This window comes from Saccoglossus kowalevskii, chromosome 6, assembly GCF_978046115.1.
Source record: "Saccoglossus kowalevskii chromosome 6, keSacKowa6.1, whole genome shotgun sequence".
NCBI lineage: Eukaryota > Metazoa > Hemichordata > Enteropneusta > Harrimaniidae > Saccoglossus > Saccoglossus kowalevskii.
The window spans coordinates 23,041,516-23,056,973 of NC_140646.1; the positions used below are offsets into that span (position 1 = coordinate 23,041,516).

The 15,458-nt window shown below is 35.9% G+C and overlaps 1 protein-coding gene across 2 annotated transcripts; it reads right to left on the reverse strand.

Annotated features, from left to right (window-relative positions):
* Window positions 1–206: 206 nt before the first annotated feature.
* Window positions 207–14,957, reverse strand: LOC144343114 (uncharacterized). Of its 2 annotated transcripts, none has more exons than XM_085500808.1 (20): window positions 14,598–14,957; window positions 14,409–14,507; window positions 12,526–12,843; window positions 11,833–11,974; window positions 11,242–11,361; window positions 11,035–11,157; window positions 10,713–10,745; window positions 9,872–9,979; window positions 9,465–9,503; window positions 9,001–9,102; window positions 3,467–3,686; window positions 3,224–3,330; window positions 2,840–3,003; window positions 2,314–2,403; window positions 2,084–2,192; window positions 1,882–1,954; window positions 1,627–1,684; window positions 1,175–1,245; window positions 689–764; window positions 207–546 (listed from the first exon to the last, which is right to left on the reverse strand). In XM_085500808.1, exons 3-20 carry the CDS (start codon window positions 12,775–12,777, stop codon window positions 424–426), a joined length of 2,010 nt encoding a protein of 669 aa, XP_085356934.1. In that variant the 5' UTR covers window positions 12,778–12,843; window positions 14,409–14,507; window positions 14,598–14,957; the 3' UTR covers window positions 207–423. The 2 variants fall into 2 exon arrangements, with proteins under 2 accessions (XP_085356934.1, XP_085356933.1); XM_085500807.1 differs by having other exon boundaries at window positions 3,467–3,770.
* Window positions 14,958–15,458: the final 501 nt, after the last annotated feature.

Sequence of the window (15,458 nt, forward strand, 5' to 3'; positions counted from 1 at the left end):
TTGGTGTTAGCCAGTGGGTTTCCTTTTACCTCGTGTGAAATAGACACACGACCAATTGATCAATTTCTCGACGTCGAATGTGGCATGATTGAAATATTATTCATTTCCCCCATCTAATTAGAGTGTTTTATAGCTTCTCATTTGTCATTGAGTGAGCTGTTTGGTTTTGAAGTCATTATTGGATTCCACTTTCCGCTCTCAGTAAGTATGCTACCTTTAATTTTTATTCATTCAGGGCACATCTTGAGATCACTTTTATTTATCGGTGATACAGCTGCAGTAAGTTGATAATTAAAAGTAATTTACAAGACACGATGAAAAACACGCGTTATATAAATGTACAATATTATACGATACCCATAACCACCCAAACTCATGTCCATAGTTATACATGCAATACCAATTATGACCGACGATTATATATCAGCGGCGAATCCCTGCACGTGTTAGGTCAACTGCTAGTTGTATGAATTCTACTATGGTGATAAATGAAAATCCACAATACAGACCAAGCGTTCCACCAATGTCACTGAGTAAGTTTTGTTCCTGTGGAAGTAGACCCCATGAACATGTACACTGAACACATATTAGTGAAAACGCACCTATATTTAGAGATCATCATTACGTGAAATGAATTGATTGATAGTATTATTGATGCGGTAACTCATAATTATGTATCTCAATTTACCGTTATTGCAGGCCTCTCTGTAATACTTTCATAATTCAGTGCTTCAAAATAAACATCTAACCGAACGAGATTTTTACTGAAATATAAACATTTGGATAATACTTGAATGTATTATATCATCGATTACAAACAGATGATGAGCTCACTATGGAAGTGTTGGTAATTTTGATTTGTACAATGCCCGACATTGTGAACACGAATTAAAGTCAAGTACGACAATTTTTATTGTAATCTAATCTCATCTGATCGAACTCGTAGAAATTAATACTAAATTACACATGTTCCGTCTATAAGATATTGAACACTATCATAGTATATTGTGATTTGATGATTTGAAGTTTTGTCAATAGCCAATAGATGATAAAAAAATTACTATGACACTCAATTTTTATATAATATCATTGTTATCGCCCCGATTAGGAGAAATCACTTCGGGAGGTAAATACAAATAGAGATTGAGAATGGATTATCAAGTGAATTGGTTACCTGGCAGTTTCGAAATCTTGAATGTCTTTTGTCTTGGGATTATCATAATGTATTTGCGTCAGTAGATGTTTCTGTAGCACAAACATATGAGTAAAATATTGTTTACATATTGTATTTCAGTATATAGATATTCTCATAGGAAGCTCTAAGCTGCAAATTTCCTGCGGGTTTATTACGTGTACAGTATATACATAGATCATAATATACATATATTTTTAGAATAATCATACTTATTGATTATTAAGACTTTTTTTTTTGTTAACCGATTAACATTTAGTCACGAGAATAAAGCATGCAAATCGACACAAATAATACGATTATAATATAACGTTTATATAAAATAATTAAAGTATTATTGTTAAAAATAAAACTGTAATATAATTAAATATAATTTAATTTAATATGGTAATAAGTTTGTGTCAGGTCAGATTACTGTGTACACATTTGCTTACCAGGTATATATCAGATGGCCAAAGCGAATGTGACGCGCTGAATTCATACCAACTTTCGCTGAAATTAATTAGTATTGTATTCAACCCGTAAACATTAATCAAATCATGATATGCTCAAACATTTTTAAATTCTGCAACATTCCCTTGATATTATGTTTTGTTGTATAATGAAGATTTGTCGACAGAACAGTATTGGCATGGCTTAAAATACATACGACTTTACGGCTAAATATAAATTTAGATTGATTTACGCACTTGCATGGTTGCTTGCATTCACAGTTCAACGCTTGCTTCAAAGCGAAATAGTAAATCATCTGCTTACATATATCTGAAACGGGTGCATATGAGTGTTGTTATAAAACGGTTATGGAAATAATGCTTCAAACAATATATTGTTTATAACAATTTGAAAATGAGTAAACCTCATTTAATTGATCTGAACCTATCAACTACATACCCTGTGTCCTATCGAGAAGCTTGCATCTTGGAAACTTGTTTCTCAGCATTGTATCAACGCATCCACAATGCTTCATCATAGTGTCTTGAATGCATGTTTCCTCACATGCCTAAAACACTCGTAATAAAAGAAGAAAACATACACCCCATCATTCTTAGTGAAACACCTCTCAACTCAAGAACATTTAACGTTTTAAATAATGAAAATTAAGAATAAGACTATTAACCAACCTTTTTATCATAATAATCACCGTAGATCGAGTTATATTCATATTCCCTTGTACAGTTACCATATGGTTCTGGCTCTCTTGCTATCCGAACCTGTAACAACATTCATATGCGTTATAATAATGATAATCAGTATTTACATTTATATTTCTCGGCATTTTCAAACCATGTGCGTGCGTATTGTTACATACATCATACGCACCACGCGGATGAGTTAAAACTAGTATGGCACCCAAGTGTTGTGCTAACAAAAATATCTCATTTTTTTCTACAAATTTTAACTATGTTCAATTACAATACACCATTTCATTCTGGCTAATGTACCATTTGCGGTTTTTTGCTGTGCGTGATCGTCTCTCTGATAGCGTCAGTTATTTGTAGGCTAGTTCGCTAGGTTGGTTTCTTGCGAGCGAGGGCATACTATATTTCGTTTATAGAAATAAGTGACTGCAGCGTTTGTGAGACATCGTGGTGTAATCTGTGATATACATATGAGGACGTTTCTAGCGACTGTGTAATTTGACTGTACCTCTTTTATCCCTAAGGATGTGACTTTTCCCGGCGTGATCGTGATACCTTCTGACCACGGTATTGGCGGTGTATGTGGTGGATGAATTACCACTCGTGCTCCGGAATCACGTCCGTACACACTGATGTATTCCTTCTGCTCGGTGAATAGCGTCATCTTCAATCCTAATAGTCGGAAAATAATAACGTTAAGATAATTAGTAGTTGTAGAAGTGTTAATTAGTAGCTGTAGAAGTGTTACTAGTATTTACATGTGGTGATCTCGGGACATGAATGCTCTACAAACTAGATATATCTCGAGAACTGAAACAATATTTTATTTTATCAAATATGTTTCCTCCAGTCGTTCTGTGACTTCACACATACGTTAAGTACGTATACTGACCATATCTGGCACCTGTTTTAGTGGCATAAAAGATTTCTCGGTTCGGGTCCATTGGATTGAACTGATAACAGTTACCATATTTGTCATCAACAAAATGTCGAAAATCTCTGTAATGGAATAAGTATAGTACATTGATTAACTGTCTAGAGTAGTTAGGTATGTTAGTCAAAGAAAAGTCAACTTTTTCTGCGTGCAAATGTAGTTTAATATTCGGTATCTTGCATTCTGTTTATGTACATGTACCTGGTCATATTACATTCCTGTGAATCGAACGAACACTGCAATATAAAATCTTTCAGTTGATGTCCATATTCGGTAACCTCACTTGCGGTTAGTTTTAAAACACTCTCCAAATCACTGTAGTCAGGTGTGGTGCTGTGACTGATGAATCCAAACCAGTCTGGTGGATCCTCGCTTACTACTCGTCCCAGCAAATGATCATGGTAATAACTGTTGATGAAATCTGTGTAGATGGATACATCGTTGCTGATGTCTGAATATTCTCCTGAAAGATACTCCACAGTGGGCTTGTATACAGGTCTTAGATCTATTTCAATTCAACACACACATAGTATGACGTATGACGTAATTAGTATATTCACAATACTTGAGCGGAGATATGTTCAATTTATAAAGCTGTGCAATGGTACACTTATGTGTGGCTTGTGGCAAAGTGCTGAAAAGTAGTGGCAAAGTACTGAAAAGTAGTGGCAAAGTACTGAAAAGTGTAGCAAAGTACAGTAAAGTAGTGGCAAAGTACTGAAAAGTGTGACAAAGTGCTGAAAAGTAGTGGCAAATTACTGAAAAGTAGTGGCAAAGTGCTGAAGTGTGGCAAATTACTGAAAAGTTGTGGCAAAGTGCTGAAAAGTAGTGGCAAAGTTGTGGGAAAGTACTGAAAAGTGTGGGAAAGTACTGAAAAGTTGTGGCAAAGTGCTGAAAAGAAGTGGTAAAGTACTGAAAAGTGTGGAAAAGTATTGAAAAGTTGTGGCAAAGTACTGAAAAGTAGTGGCAAAGTACTGAAAAATAGTGGCAAAATACTGAAAAGTAGTAGCAAAGTGCTGAAAAGTGTGACAAAGTACTGAAAAGTAGTGGCAAAGTGCTGAAAAGAAGTGGCAAAGTACTGAAAAGTAGTGGCAAAGTGCTGAAAAGTGTGGCAAAGTGCTGAAAAGTAGTGGCAAATTACTGAAAAGTAGTGGCAATGTGCTGAAAAGTGTGGCAAAATGCTGAAAAGTAGTGGCAAAGTACTGAAAAGTGTGGCAAAGTACTGAAAAGTTGTGGCAAAGTGCTGAAAAGTAGTGGCAGAGTGATGAAAAGTGTGGCAAAGTGCTGAAAATTAGTGGCAAAGTAGTGGCAAAGTACTGAAAAGTTGTGGCAAAGTGCTGAAAAGTGTGGCAAAGTACTGAAAAGTTGTGGCAAAGTGCTAAAAAAGTAGTGGCAAAGTACTGAAAAGCAGTGGTAAAGTGCTGAAAAGTGTGGCAAAGTGCTGAAAAGTAGTGGCAAAGTACTGAAAAGTAATGGCAAAGTGCTGAAAAGTGTGGCAAAATGCTGAAAAGTAGTGGCAAAGTATTGGAAAAGTACTGAAAAGTGTGGCAAAGTACTGAAAAGTTGTGGCAAAGTGCTGAAAAGTAGTGGCAGAGAGATGAAAAGTGTGGCAAAGTGCTGAAAATTAGTGGCAAAGTAGTGGCAAAGTACTGAAAAGTGTGGCAAAGTACTGAAAAGTTGTGGGAAAGTGCTGAAAAGTAGTGCAAAGTACTGAAAAGTAGTGTTAAAGTGCTGAAAAGTGTGGCAAAGTGCTGAAAAGTAGTGGCAAAGTACTGAAAAGAGTGGCAAAGTACTGAAAAGTTGTGGCAAAGTGCTGAAAAGTGTGGCAAAGTGCTGAAAAGTAGTGGCAAAGTACTGAAAAGCAGTGGCAAAGTGCTGAAAAGTGTGACAAAGTACTGAAAAGTAGTGGCAAAGTACTGAAAAGTGTGGCAAAGTACTGAAAAGTTGTGGCAAAGTGCTGAAAGTAGTGACAAAGTACTGAAAAGTAGTGGCAAAGTGCTGAAAAGTGTGACAAAGTGCTGAAAAGTAGTGGCAAATTACTGAAAAGTAGTGGCAAAGTGCTGAAGTGTGGCAAATTACTGAAAAGTAGTGGCAAAGTACTGAACAGTGTGACAAAGTGCTGAAAAGTAGTGGCAAAGTACTGAAAAGTGTGGCAAAGTACTGAAAAGTTGTGGCAAAGTGCTGAAAAGTAGTGGCAGAGTGATGAAAAGTGTGGCAAAGTGCTGAAAATTAGTGGCAAAGTAGTGGCAAAGTACTGAAAAGTTGTGGCAAAGTGCTGAAAAGTGTGGCAAAGTACTGAAAAGTTGTGGCAAAGTGCTAAAAAAGTAGTGGCAAAGTACTGAAAAGCAGTGGTAAAGTGCTGAAAAGTGTGGCAAAGTGCTGAAAAGTAGTGGCAAAGTACTGAAAATTAATGGCAAAGTGCTGAAAAGTGTGGCAAAATGCTGAAAAGTAGTGGCAAAGTATTGGAAAAGTACTGAAAAGTGTGGCAAAGTACTGAAAAGTTGTGGCAAAGTGCTGAAAAGTAGTGGCAGAGAGATGAAAAGTGTGGCAAAGTGCTGAAAATTAGTGGCAAAGTAGTGGCAAAGTACTGAAAAGTGTGGCAAAGTACTGAAAAGTTGTGGGAAAGTGCTGAAAAGTAGTGCAAAGTACTGAAAAGTAGTGTTAAAGTGCTGAAAAGTGTGGCAAAGTGCTGAAAAGTAGTGGCAAAGTACTGAAAAGAGTGGCAAAGTACTGAAAAGTTGTGGCAAAGTGCTGAAAAGTGTGGCAAAGTGCTGAAAAGTAGTGGCAAAGTACTGAAAAGCAGTGGCAAAGTGCTGAAAAGTGTGACAAAGTACTGAAAAGTAGTGGCAAAGTACTGAAAAGTGTGGCAAAGTACTGAAAAGTTGTGGCAAAGTGCTGAAAGTAGTGACAAAGTACTGAAAAGTAGTGGCAAAGTGCTGAAAAGTGTGACAAAGTGCTGAAAAGTAGTGGCAAATTACTGAAAAGTAGTGGCAAAGTGCTGAAGTGTGGCAAATTACTGAAAAGTAGTGGCAAAGTACTGAACAGTGTGACAAAGTGCTGAAAAGTAGTGGCAAATTACTGAAAAGTAGTGGCAAAGTGCTGAAGTGTGGCAAATTACTGAAAAGTAGTGGCAAAGTACTGAAAAGTGTGACAAAGTGCTGAAAAGTAGTGGCAAATTACTGAAAAGTAGTGGCAAAGTGCTGAAGTGTGGCAAAGTACTGAAAAGTGTGGCAAAGTACTGAAAAGTTGTGGGAAAGTGCTGAAAAGTAGTGCAAAGTACTGAAAAGTAGTGTTAAAGTGCTGAAAAGTGTGGCAAAGTGCTGAAAAGTGTGGCAAAGTGCTGAAAAGTAGTGGCAAAGTACTGAAAAGCAGTGGCAAAGTGCTGAAAAGTGTGACAAAGTACTGAAAAGTAGTGGCAAAGTACTGAAAAGTGTGGCAAAGTACTGAAAAGTTGTGGCAAAGTGCTGAAAGTAGTGACAAAGTACTGAAAAGTAGTGGCAAAATGCTGAAAAGTGTGACAAAGTGCAGAAAAGTAGTGGCAAATTACTGAAAAGTAGTGGCAAAGTGCTGAAGTGTGGCAAATTACTGAAAAGTAGTGGCAAAGTACTGAAAAGTGTGACAAAGTGCTGAAAAGTAGTGGCAAATTACTGAAAAGTAGTGGCAAAGTGCTGAAGTGTGGCAAATTACTGAAAAGTAGTGGCAAAGTACTGAAAAGTGTGACAAAGTGCTGAAAAGTAGTGGCAAATTACTGAAAAGTAGTGGCAAAGTGCTGAAGTGTGGCAAAGTACTGAAAAGTAATGGCAAAGTAGTGGCAAAGTAGTGAAAAGTAGTGGCAAAGTGCTGAAAAGTAATGGCAAAGTAGTGGCAAAGTAGTGAAAAGTAGTGGCAAAGTGCTGAAAAGTGTGGCAAAGTGCTGAAAAGTAGTGGCAAAGTACTGAAAAGTAGTGGCAAATTACTGAAAAGTAGTGGCAAAGTGCTAAAAAGTAGTGGCAAAGTACTGAAAAGCAGTGGTAAAGTGCTGAAAAGTGTGGCAAAGTGCTGAAAAGTAGTGGCAAAGTACTGAAAAGTAATGGCAAAGTGCTGAAAAGTGTGGCAAAATGCTGAAAAGTAGTGGAAAAGTATTGGAAAAGTACTGAAAAGTGTGGCAAAGTACTAAAAAGTTGTGGCAAAGTGCTGAAAAGTAGTGGCAGAGTGATGAAAAGTGTGGCAAAGTGCTGAAAATTAGTGGCAAAGTAGTGGCAAAGTACTGAAAAGTGTGGCAAAGTACTGAAAAGTTGTGGGAAAGTGCTGAAAAGTAGTGCAAAGTACTGAAAAGTAGTGTTAAAGTGCTGAAAAGAGTGGCAAAGTGCTGAAAAGTAGTGGCAAAGTACTGAAAAGAGTGGCAAAGTACTGAAAAGTTGTGGCAAAGTGCTGAAAAGTAGTGGCAAAGTACTGAAAAGTAGTGGCAAAGTACTGAAAAGTAGTGGCAAAGTACTGAAAAGTAGTGGCAAAGTACTGAAAACTAGTGGCAAAGTACTGAAAAGTTGTGCCAAGTGCTAAAAAGTAGTGGCAAAGTACTGAAAAGCAGTGGCAAAGTGCTGAAAAGTGTGACAAAGTACTGAAAAGTAGTGGCAAAGTACTGAAAAGTGTGGCAAAGTACTGAAAAGTTGTGGCAAAGTGCTGAAAGTAGTGACAAAGTACTGAAAAGTAGTGGCAAAGTGCTGAAAAGTGTGACAAAGTGCTGAAAAGTAGTGGCAAATTACTGAAAAGTAGTGGCAAAGTGCTGAAGTGTGGCAAAGTACTGAAAAGTAGTGGCAAAGTACTGAAAAGTAGTGGCAAAGTGCTGAAAAGTGTGACAAAGTGCTGAAAAGTAGTGGCAAATTACTGAAAAGTAGTGGCAAAGTGCTGAAGTGTGGCAAAGTACTGAAAAGTAATGGCAAAGTAGTGGCAAAGTACTGAAAAGTAGTGGCAAAGTGCTGAAAAGTGTGGCAAAGTGCTGAAAAGTAGTGGCAAAGTACTGAAAAGGAGTGGCAAATTACTGAAAAGTAGTGGCAAAGTGCTGAAAATTAGTGGCAAAGTACTGAAAAGTAGTGGCAAAGTACTGAAAAGTAGTGGCAAAGTGCTGAAAAGTGTGACAAAGTGCTGAAAAGTAGTGGCAAAGTACTGAAAAGTGTGGCAAAGTACTGAAAAGTTGTGGCAAAGTGCTGAAAGTAGTGACAAAGTACTGAAAAGTAGTGGCAAAGTGCTGAAAAGTGTGACAAAGTGCTGAAAAGTAGTGGCAAATTACTGAAAAGTAGTGGCAAAGTGCTGAAGTGTGGCAAAGTACTGAAAAGTAGTGGCAAAGTACTGAAAAGTAGTGGCAAAGTGCTGAAAAGTGTGACAAAGTGCTGAAAAGTAGTGGCAAATTACTGAAAAGTAGTGGCAAAGTGCTGAAGTGTGGCAAAGTACTGAAAAGTAATGGTAAAGTACTGAAAAGTAGTGGCAAAGTGCTGAAAAGTGTGGCAAAGTGCTGAAAAGTAGTGGCAAAGTACTGAAAATTAGTGGCAAATTACTGAAAAGTAGTGGCAAAGTGCTGAAAAGTAGTGGCAAAGTACTGAAAAGTAGTGGCAAAGTGCTGAAAAGAACTAAATGAACAGAAAATAGTCATATCAGTATAAATATTGAAATATTGTAAAATTATTATGTCTGTTAAATATTCCTTCTACATTCCACATACTCGATGGAAAATGCATATTATCTATGACGTCACTTGTTACCTTGAGGACAGCCGATTTCATCGCTGGCATCCTCGCAATCAACAACATTGTTACAAACAAATCTGGACAATATTTCTTCTCCAGATGTTACACAAATAAACCCTACAATGTCAATAACAACATACATTGAAATAAAATATATTTAGTGATATATGGGTACTTACACGAAGTAAAATAAACACATTACATGACATAGGTACTTTATTTAACTTTACTTTTACAATCGTAGAAGCGTTCTAATATAACGAAATTCCTTGCAGATTTTTCAAACGAACTTAACTTTGTAGAATAATTAAACACCACTAGAAACAAGTATTTTATTAGAAAAAAATGAAATACTGAACGATTGAAACATATTCTTGTATCTTCTTCATTTCGTACACACGTGTGTATACATAGATATGTTACTTGAACCCAAATTGTACGACGTAGCAACTCTTTTTGAAAATGTTATTCTGTCTTACCTGGTACATGTTCTGGTTCTTCAGTGGTGGTTACGACAGCTGCATATAATAAAAATCGTATTTCTTAGAGACAATACTTCTTGACATTAATTTCATTTAGTTAATTATTTGATTATTTTAATTATTAGGAATGAAAGTAAATTTGGCTTCTTCACCTGTGTAGAATACATTCTGTACAACATACAGATTATCCGTGTTTACATAGCCATACAGTACACAAATTAAGATGCACAAAGATCTGTAATTGTTGTTAGCCATGAAAGTTCGTTTGTTCCACATGAGTTGCAGATTGTTATGTTATATATTATGTACAATCGCCCCTAAATTCATGTTATAAACCATTCATTATATCGATAGCACAAATACTATAAATAAAATCTGTAATTCACTATTCATCATCTACTCACATTCACAATCAGCCTCGTCTTCACCTTCTGAGCAATCATCATGGCCATCACAAACATATGCCTGGGGAATACACTCACCATCGTCACAATAAAAAACACATCGTCCTCCTAAAAAACACAACACATGTGTGAAAATGACATAATTCAAATGAAACACCTAAAACAATTTGTATTTAATTTAAATTAATATTCTTTTATTTTATTTTGTTAATCTGGTGAAGTGCATTCATCAGCTTTGAATAACCTACTAGTAATACAATTCAAATCATGTCGCTATCAAATTGTAAACAAACATTTTACTTTGTTGACAATAACAGCTCACGCAAGTCTTGGCGGTGTGAAATACCATACAGGTCTTATATTACACCTTTAAACACTTCAAAAACATCAGTCATAGGATAGCTTCACCTTTCTATTATTTCGCGGGTCCCTCACTATAACAGTCGATTTTGCACATTAACCATATAAATTTATTCCAACGTCACGAATAACGGGACAGTCACTCTTTCGTCTTTGTTACCATTATTACTTGACACACTGTGCAGAGAAGATACACACTTCAAATCCATTCTTCGGGACATTAACATAATCAGATTAGCATCATACTGTATTTATCAACCAATCAACGTCGCAGTCATCCACTAACCTTACGCAAAATCTAGTTAACGTTCACAGACTAGAATGGCGAGGGCCGAAGGACCAACGAAATAATATAACTTAGGTAACTAGTTACATTATATAAGGTAATAATTATTACGTCATTTCTTATTCTTCAATTTTTAACTTTAATTTCTCTGTCTGTCTGTCTGTTTGCATGTCATACATTCATCGTTATATATACCTTGTCGATATGTTCCGTTCATTCGAGCGGGACCTGTGTAATATAAATCAAACTACGAGGTAAATTGATTCTAAAATTCTGTGTTGAGTTTATGAAGTCTCACGTTGCAGAAAATAAAGATGCATACATTTAGCGGTAAGTGAAAAGAACGAAAATAGGTACATTATTTTTCTGGTCGCATCATGTGTCTGACTAAAGATTCACATATTAGATATATTATATATTATCATGACAAGAATCGCAATTGTGTAAGATGAAAATTGTGTTGTATTAATACTGTATCACGATATAGCATTTAGCAATATATACATTATTGGCCTACCACAATTCAGTTCATCCTCGCCACCATAACATTGTTCTTCACCGTCACACTTATAATTGCTGTCAATGCACACCCCCAAGTCACTTCCAGTCGTGCACTTAAAGCTGTCGCTTCCACAGCTGCCTAACGGTAAGTAAAATAAACAAAAGTGTATTTTTCGTTTTGCAAAAAAGTAGTTTTTTCTCAATGTATAATCGTTGTACTTACCATAATTGCAGTTTTTCTCATCACTTCTATCTCGACAATTATCGTATCCATCGCATACGAGGTACGGTTTTATACAGCCAGTGTTTAAACATCGAAAATCTCGTTTAAAACATCTAGTAGCTTTGAAGATAAAAGAAGAATTCAGTACACATGGTTAATTTATTCAGGCTTATTTTCTGAGGCATGTCAAATAATGTCTATTCAGTATGGTACTATTTAATTTTTAAACACTGAAATGGATTGACCTGCATATAAAATGTCAAGTAGTGTATCTTCATAATCAATGTAGTGAGTGTGTTGGGTGTGGATTTCGCTGGCAACTATGATTGATCTAGTTTTCTACAGCTCCAAACAAACACATTCATTACAATGTTACAAAAGAAAATCGCTAGTCAAAGTTGCAGTTACATCATGCGATGTCGTGTGGGCAAGAACTAGGATCACGTCTTGCACATATCTTGTGATTGATCAAATAGTAGTATCATGCTATGCTATTATTATGAAATTTGTCGTCATCGTGGTTAAAATGCATTAGGAAATTCTAAATCACGCGATTACCATAGATATGATTTGATTCAACTACATACATACCATAATACGGCCGAACTATGGCCGTGTCAACTGCTAACATTTCTTTATGTGGAGAATCGGCGATGGCAGATTTTCGTAATTTATTTGTATTGCAGACTGAAACACTCGGAAACGTTAGTCCTGGAGCTGTCACTATTTCAACCTAAAATGTAATTTTACATTCAAACTTGAATACTACCATGAAAAGCATGACAATTATGATAATGCGAACACGGATTTTCAAACATTTACTATAAGGCCAACTTAAATGAAAGTAATGACATTGCTGCCACACGTAACTGTCCTGTTTTGTATGAGATTGACAACATGGCAGAGGATTATCGAACAGTATCATCTCGTTGGGTCTTATATAATAAATAGTCGTGACATGATATTTGTTTGATTTAACTCTTCCAGAATTTCTGGGAAGTGAAAACGGTAGCAATCATTGAATGCAAATCTTTGAAAATTAGTGCTCTATTAATGTAGTTATTTTTCTGCATTGTTCAATTTTTTTTTTCTGTTTAGCTATTTTGTTCAAAAGTGTCATCTCAATCCCACAGAGTTTTAATTGTCAATCCCCTGCAGTGTCATATTGGATTCAAGTAATCCCATCTATAGAACAGACCACTGATACATGTATATGTATGTAATAAGGCATTCATGTGAAAGTTTGTATCACTCCGCCCACATAACTGATATGTGCATGCTTACCCTGACGTTGATATCTCTGTCTACAAACTGCCTTATGAGGTTTTGTATTTGCCATGCGGAAACTGTCAAAGCTGTTGCAAATATCAAAGTCCAAAAAATAGTGATCACAAGTCCTCTTCGGTCGAAGATTCTTGGTAGACCATGGGCAGATGTAGTTGCCATGAAGTTGTCCACAGTCGTCTTAACACTCTTGTGTTCTTCATTGCTGAGTGGTTTCCCCGCATTCCGTTGGTCTGCGACGTTTTCAGTCATATTTCACCACAATTCTGTACTTATACTAATGTCGCGTTTAGTTTGTCCTCGTACTTGTTCGTCTTCCTGTAAAACAGACAGTACAACTAATCGATGACTGTCGACATTTTTGTTTGTGCTTCAAGACACTTATTTTATCACAATATTTATATACAATAGTTTGAAAACCGAACTCCACAGCAGCTGACTCAAGATTTCATTTTTGAATCAGGATTTCAACAAAATCAATCTGGTTATTACTCGTAACATCATGGGCTGTATCGTCCAATTACCTTCTTTATGGTTTATGGATATTACTAGCTCATGACATTAGGCATTACGTTGTCTGTCAGATTAGGCTCTCGAAACATGTGGCCAGCTTTTCTATGTTTAAATACATTTATATGTAGTATCTAGCGATCAGTGTACACGTATTCCATCACTTGGAATTAGATAGGAACATAATTACTGAAGTCACATGAAAGTTTATCATTATCGATTTAAAAATATCCAGTTAGTTGTAAATATCGAGATGGCAATTAAATATATACATAATAAATAGCTAATACCTTATCTAAACCTGTACATCCATGTAGAATTTAGTAGTGTATAATTCCCACAGATTTTAGAACATTAGAACAATCCCAAAATATCGGTCATTTAAATAAGTTTTACATAATAACGAAGACAGTACAGCTGGAGTATCGACCGACGCGTGAACTGTCCGAGTGCATACTTTGAGGTATCCTCGTAATAACCTTATTATTATACATCTTTTCATTCCAAGGATACATCATGGAAATGCCGAAATCCAAAAAAGTTTAGAACAGAATCAGCGAACTGCTTTGTGTAGAGTCCGGTCAAACACCGATGGCAGCCATGTTTGTTTTTATTATTAGAAGCCGCTTACGCGTAATCATTCCATTTCTTTATATGGTAGAATGAAAATACCCCGTAAAATACCGCAAAATTATGGCACGCTGTAACTTATGGTGTTACGGTGACAGATGTACAATACAGTGTACTCTAAAATAACTAATAACCTTCACTGAATCGACAATGTACAAAATTCCACGTAAAAACTAATTGTTATTGGGATATGTTAAATTTCTCATTGATATACACCACTATACAAAATAGAGGGTAGGTATGTTATCCACATTTTATCTCACAGCTGGAACGATAAACGGAGAAAATCTTCAAAAACAAAAACAATCGGTCTATGCTTTCTGAAGCCATCCTGAAAAATCGAAACAAAAACAATAGGCTGGCTGGAAAAACACCACTCACTGTAAGAACAATAATCAGAACAGAGACAATAAGCTGGACAGAAAGCTCATGCACTTTCAGTAAGCCTAATACTGATTCTGTATCTAAAGCGTAATGTGTGACTGTGATCTTGATATTTTACTACAAAAATAAATGTCAATATGAGAATAAGCAGCATTCGCACAGGTATATTTGTCCTTACATATGCGTATATGTATCGATGAAAACAGACAAAATAAAAATATGAGAACAAAATTTATCAACATGCTAAACGGTTTTTCTATTCAAGTATCTCCATAAGTTAATCTTTCCTAATCTTTCAAATGGCTATGATATATATGCATTTTTGCATAGACATATCACATTGATGGAAACATATTTACCTGATGGTTACAGTCACTGCATAATAACGGAGTACAATAAATGTTTTACGGAACACAAATGTAGGATAAATCGTATTTATAGTAAATCCGAGAATCAATCTAAAAATAACAGAATACAAAAGATTAATTCAGCTGTTGGATGTTGGAATTCTGTGAATATATAATATTTTCAATCGTATTTTGTCTAACCTTATTTGAGTAGATAATGAACTTGACATCCCATTCACATATGCTTCAACACAATTAATTAAAAGCGTCACTTTTTTCCAAATCAGCGTTTCGAGGTCGTATGTCAAAAAAGTAAGACGTATAAAGTCATTCTCTTTTTCAATGCAAAGACAGATATGATCAAGCCGAAAAACAGTCAATTAAAAAATAATAATTTTCATAGGAAGCTAGGCATACTAATTAGGCCAACATGTGGCTTAATGTGGAAAGCAGAACAGTCCGATGTGAGCTCATCTAACATAAAGATTATTGCAATAGTAATAACATGTACTAGCATATCACGAACACACAAAAAGCAAGGTTCGAACGCCCCACACAAAAATCGTCACTTTAAGCAGATACGCTCCCCGCTACGCTACAGTGCACTGTCGTCTTGAAATAACGTATAGTGAATGCGCACTCGTAGTAACTAGATGGACATGCGCAGTTAAAATCCCACAATGCAACTTGCAGAATATAGTCTGCATACATATAGGGCCATATCATGACCAGAACGACCTACCCAGTTACGTTTCCACATGGAAACGGATACATGTCCAATAGAATAGAAAAGATGCACATGTCAAACACGTGGGTGAAAGTAATATTAAATACTGACACATTATGAGCATTATACGCATATAGCAAGTAAAATCGGCATTATGAAAATGAGCTAATTAATGTGTAATTTGAAAGATTAATAAACTTACTTTGCAACAAGCCTAACTAGAGACTGAACAGGATTTTCAAAGATATGTAATAAATTTGCAATTGTAATGCCCATATATTGAATATATTACAATTGTTTCAATCGACACCGTCATAAAGAAAATTTGCTAATTC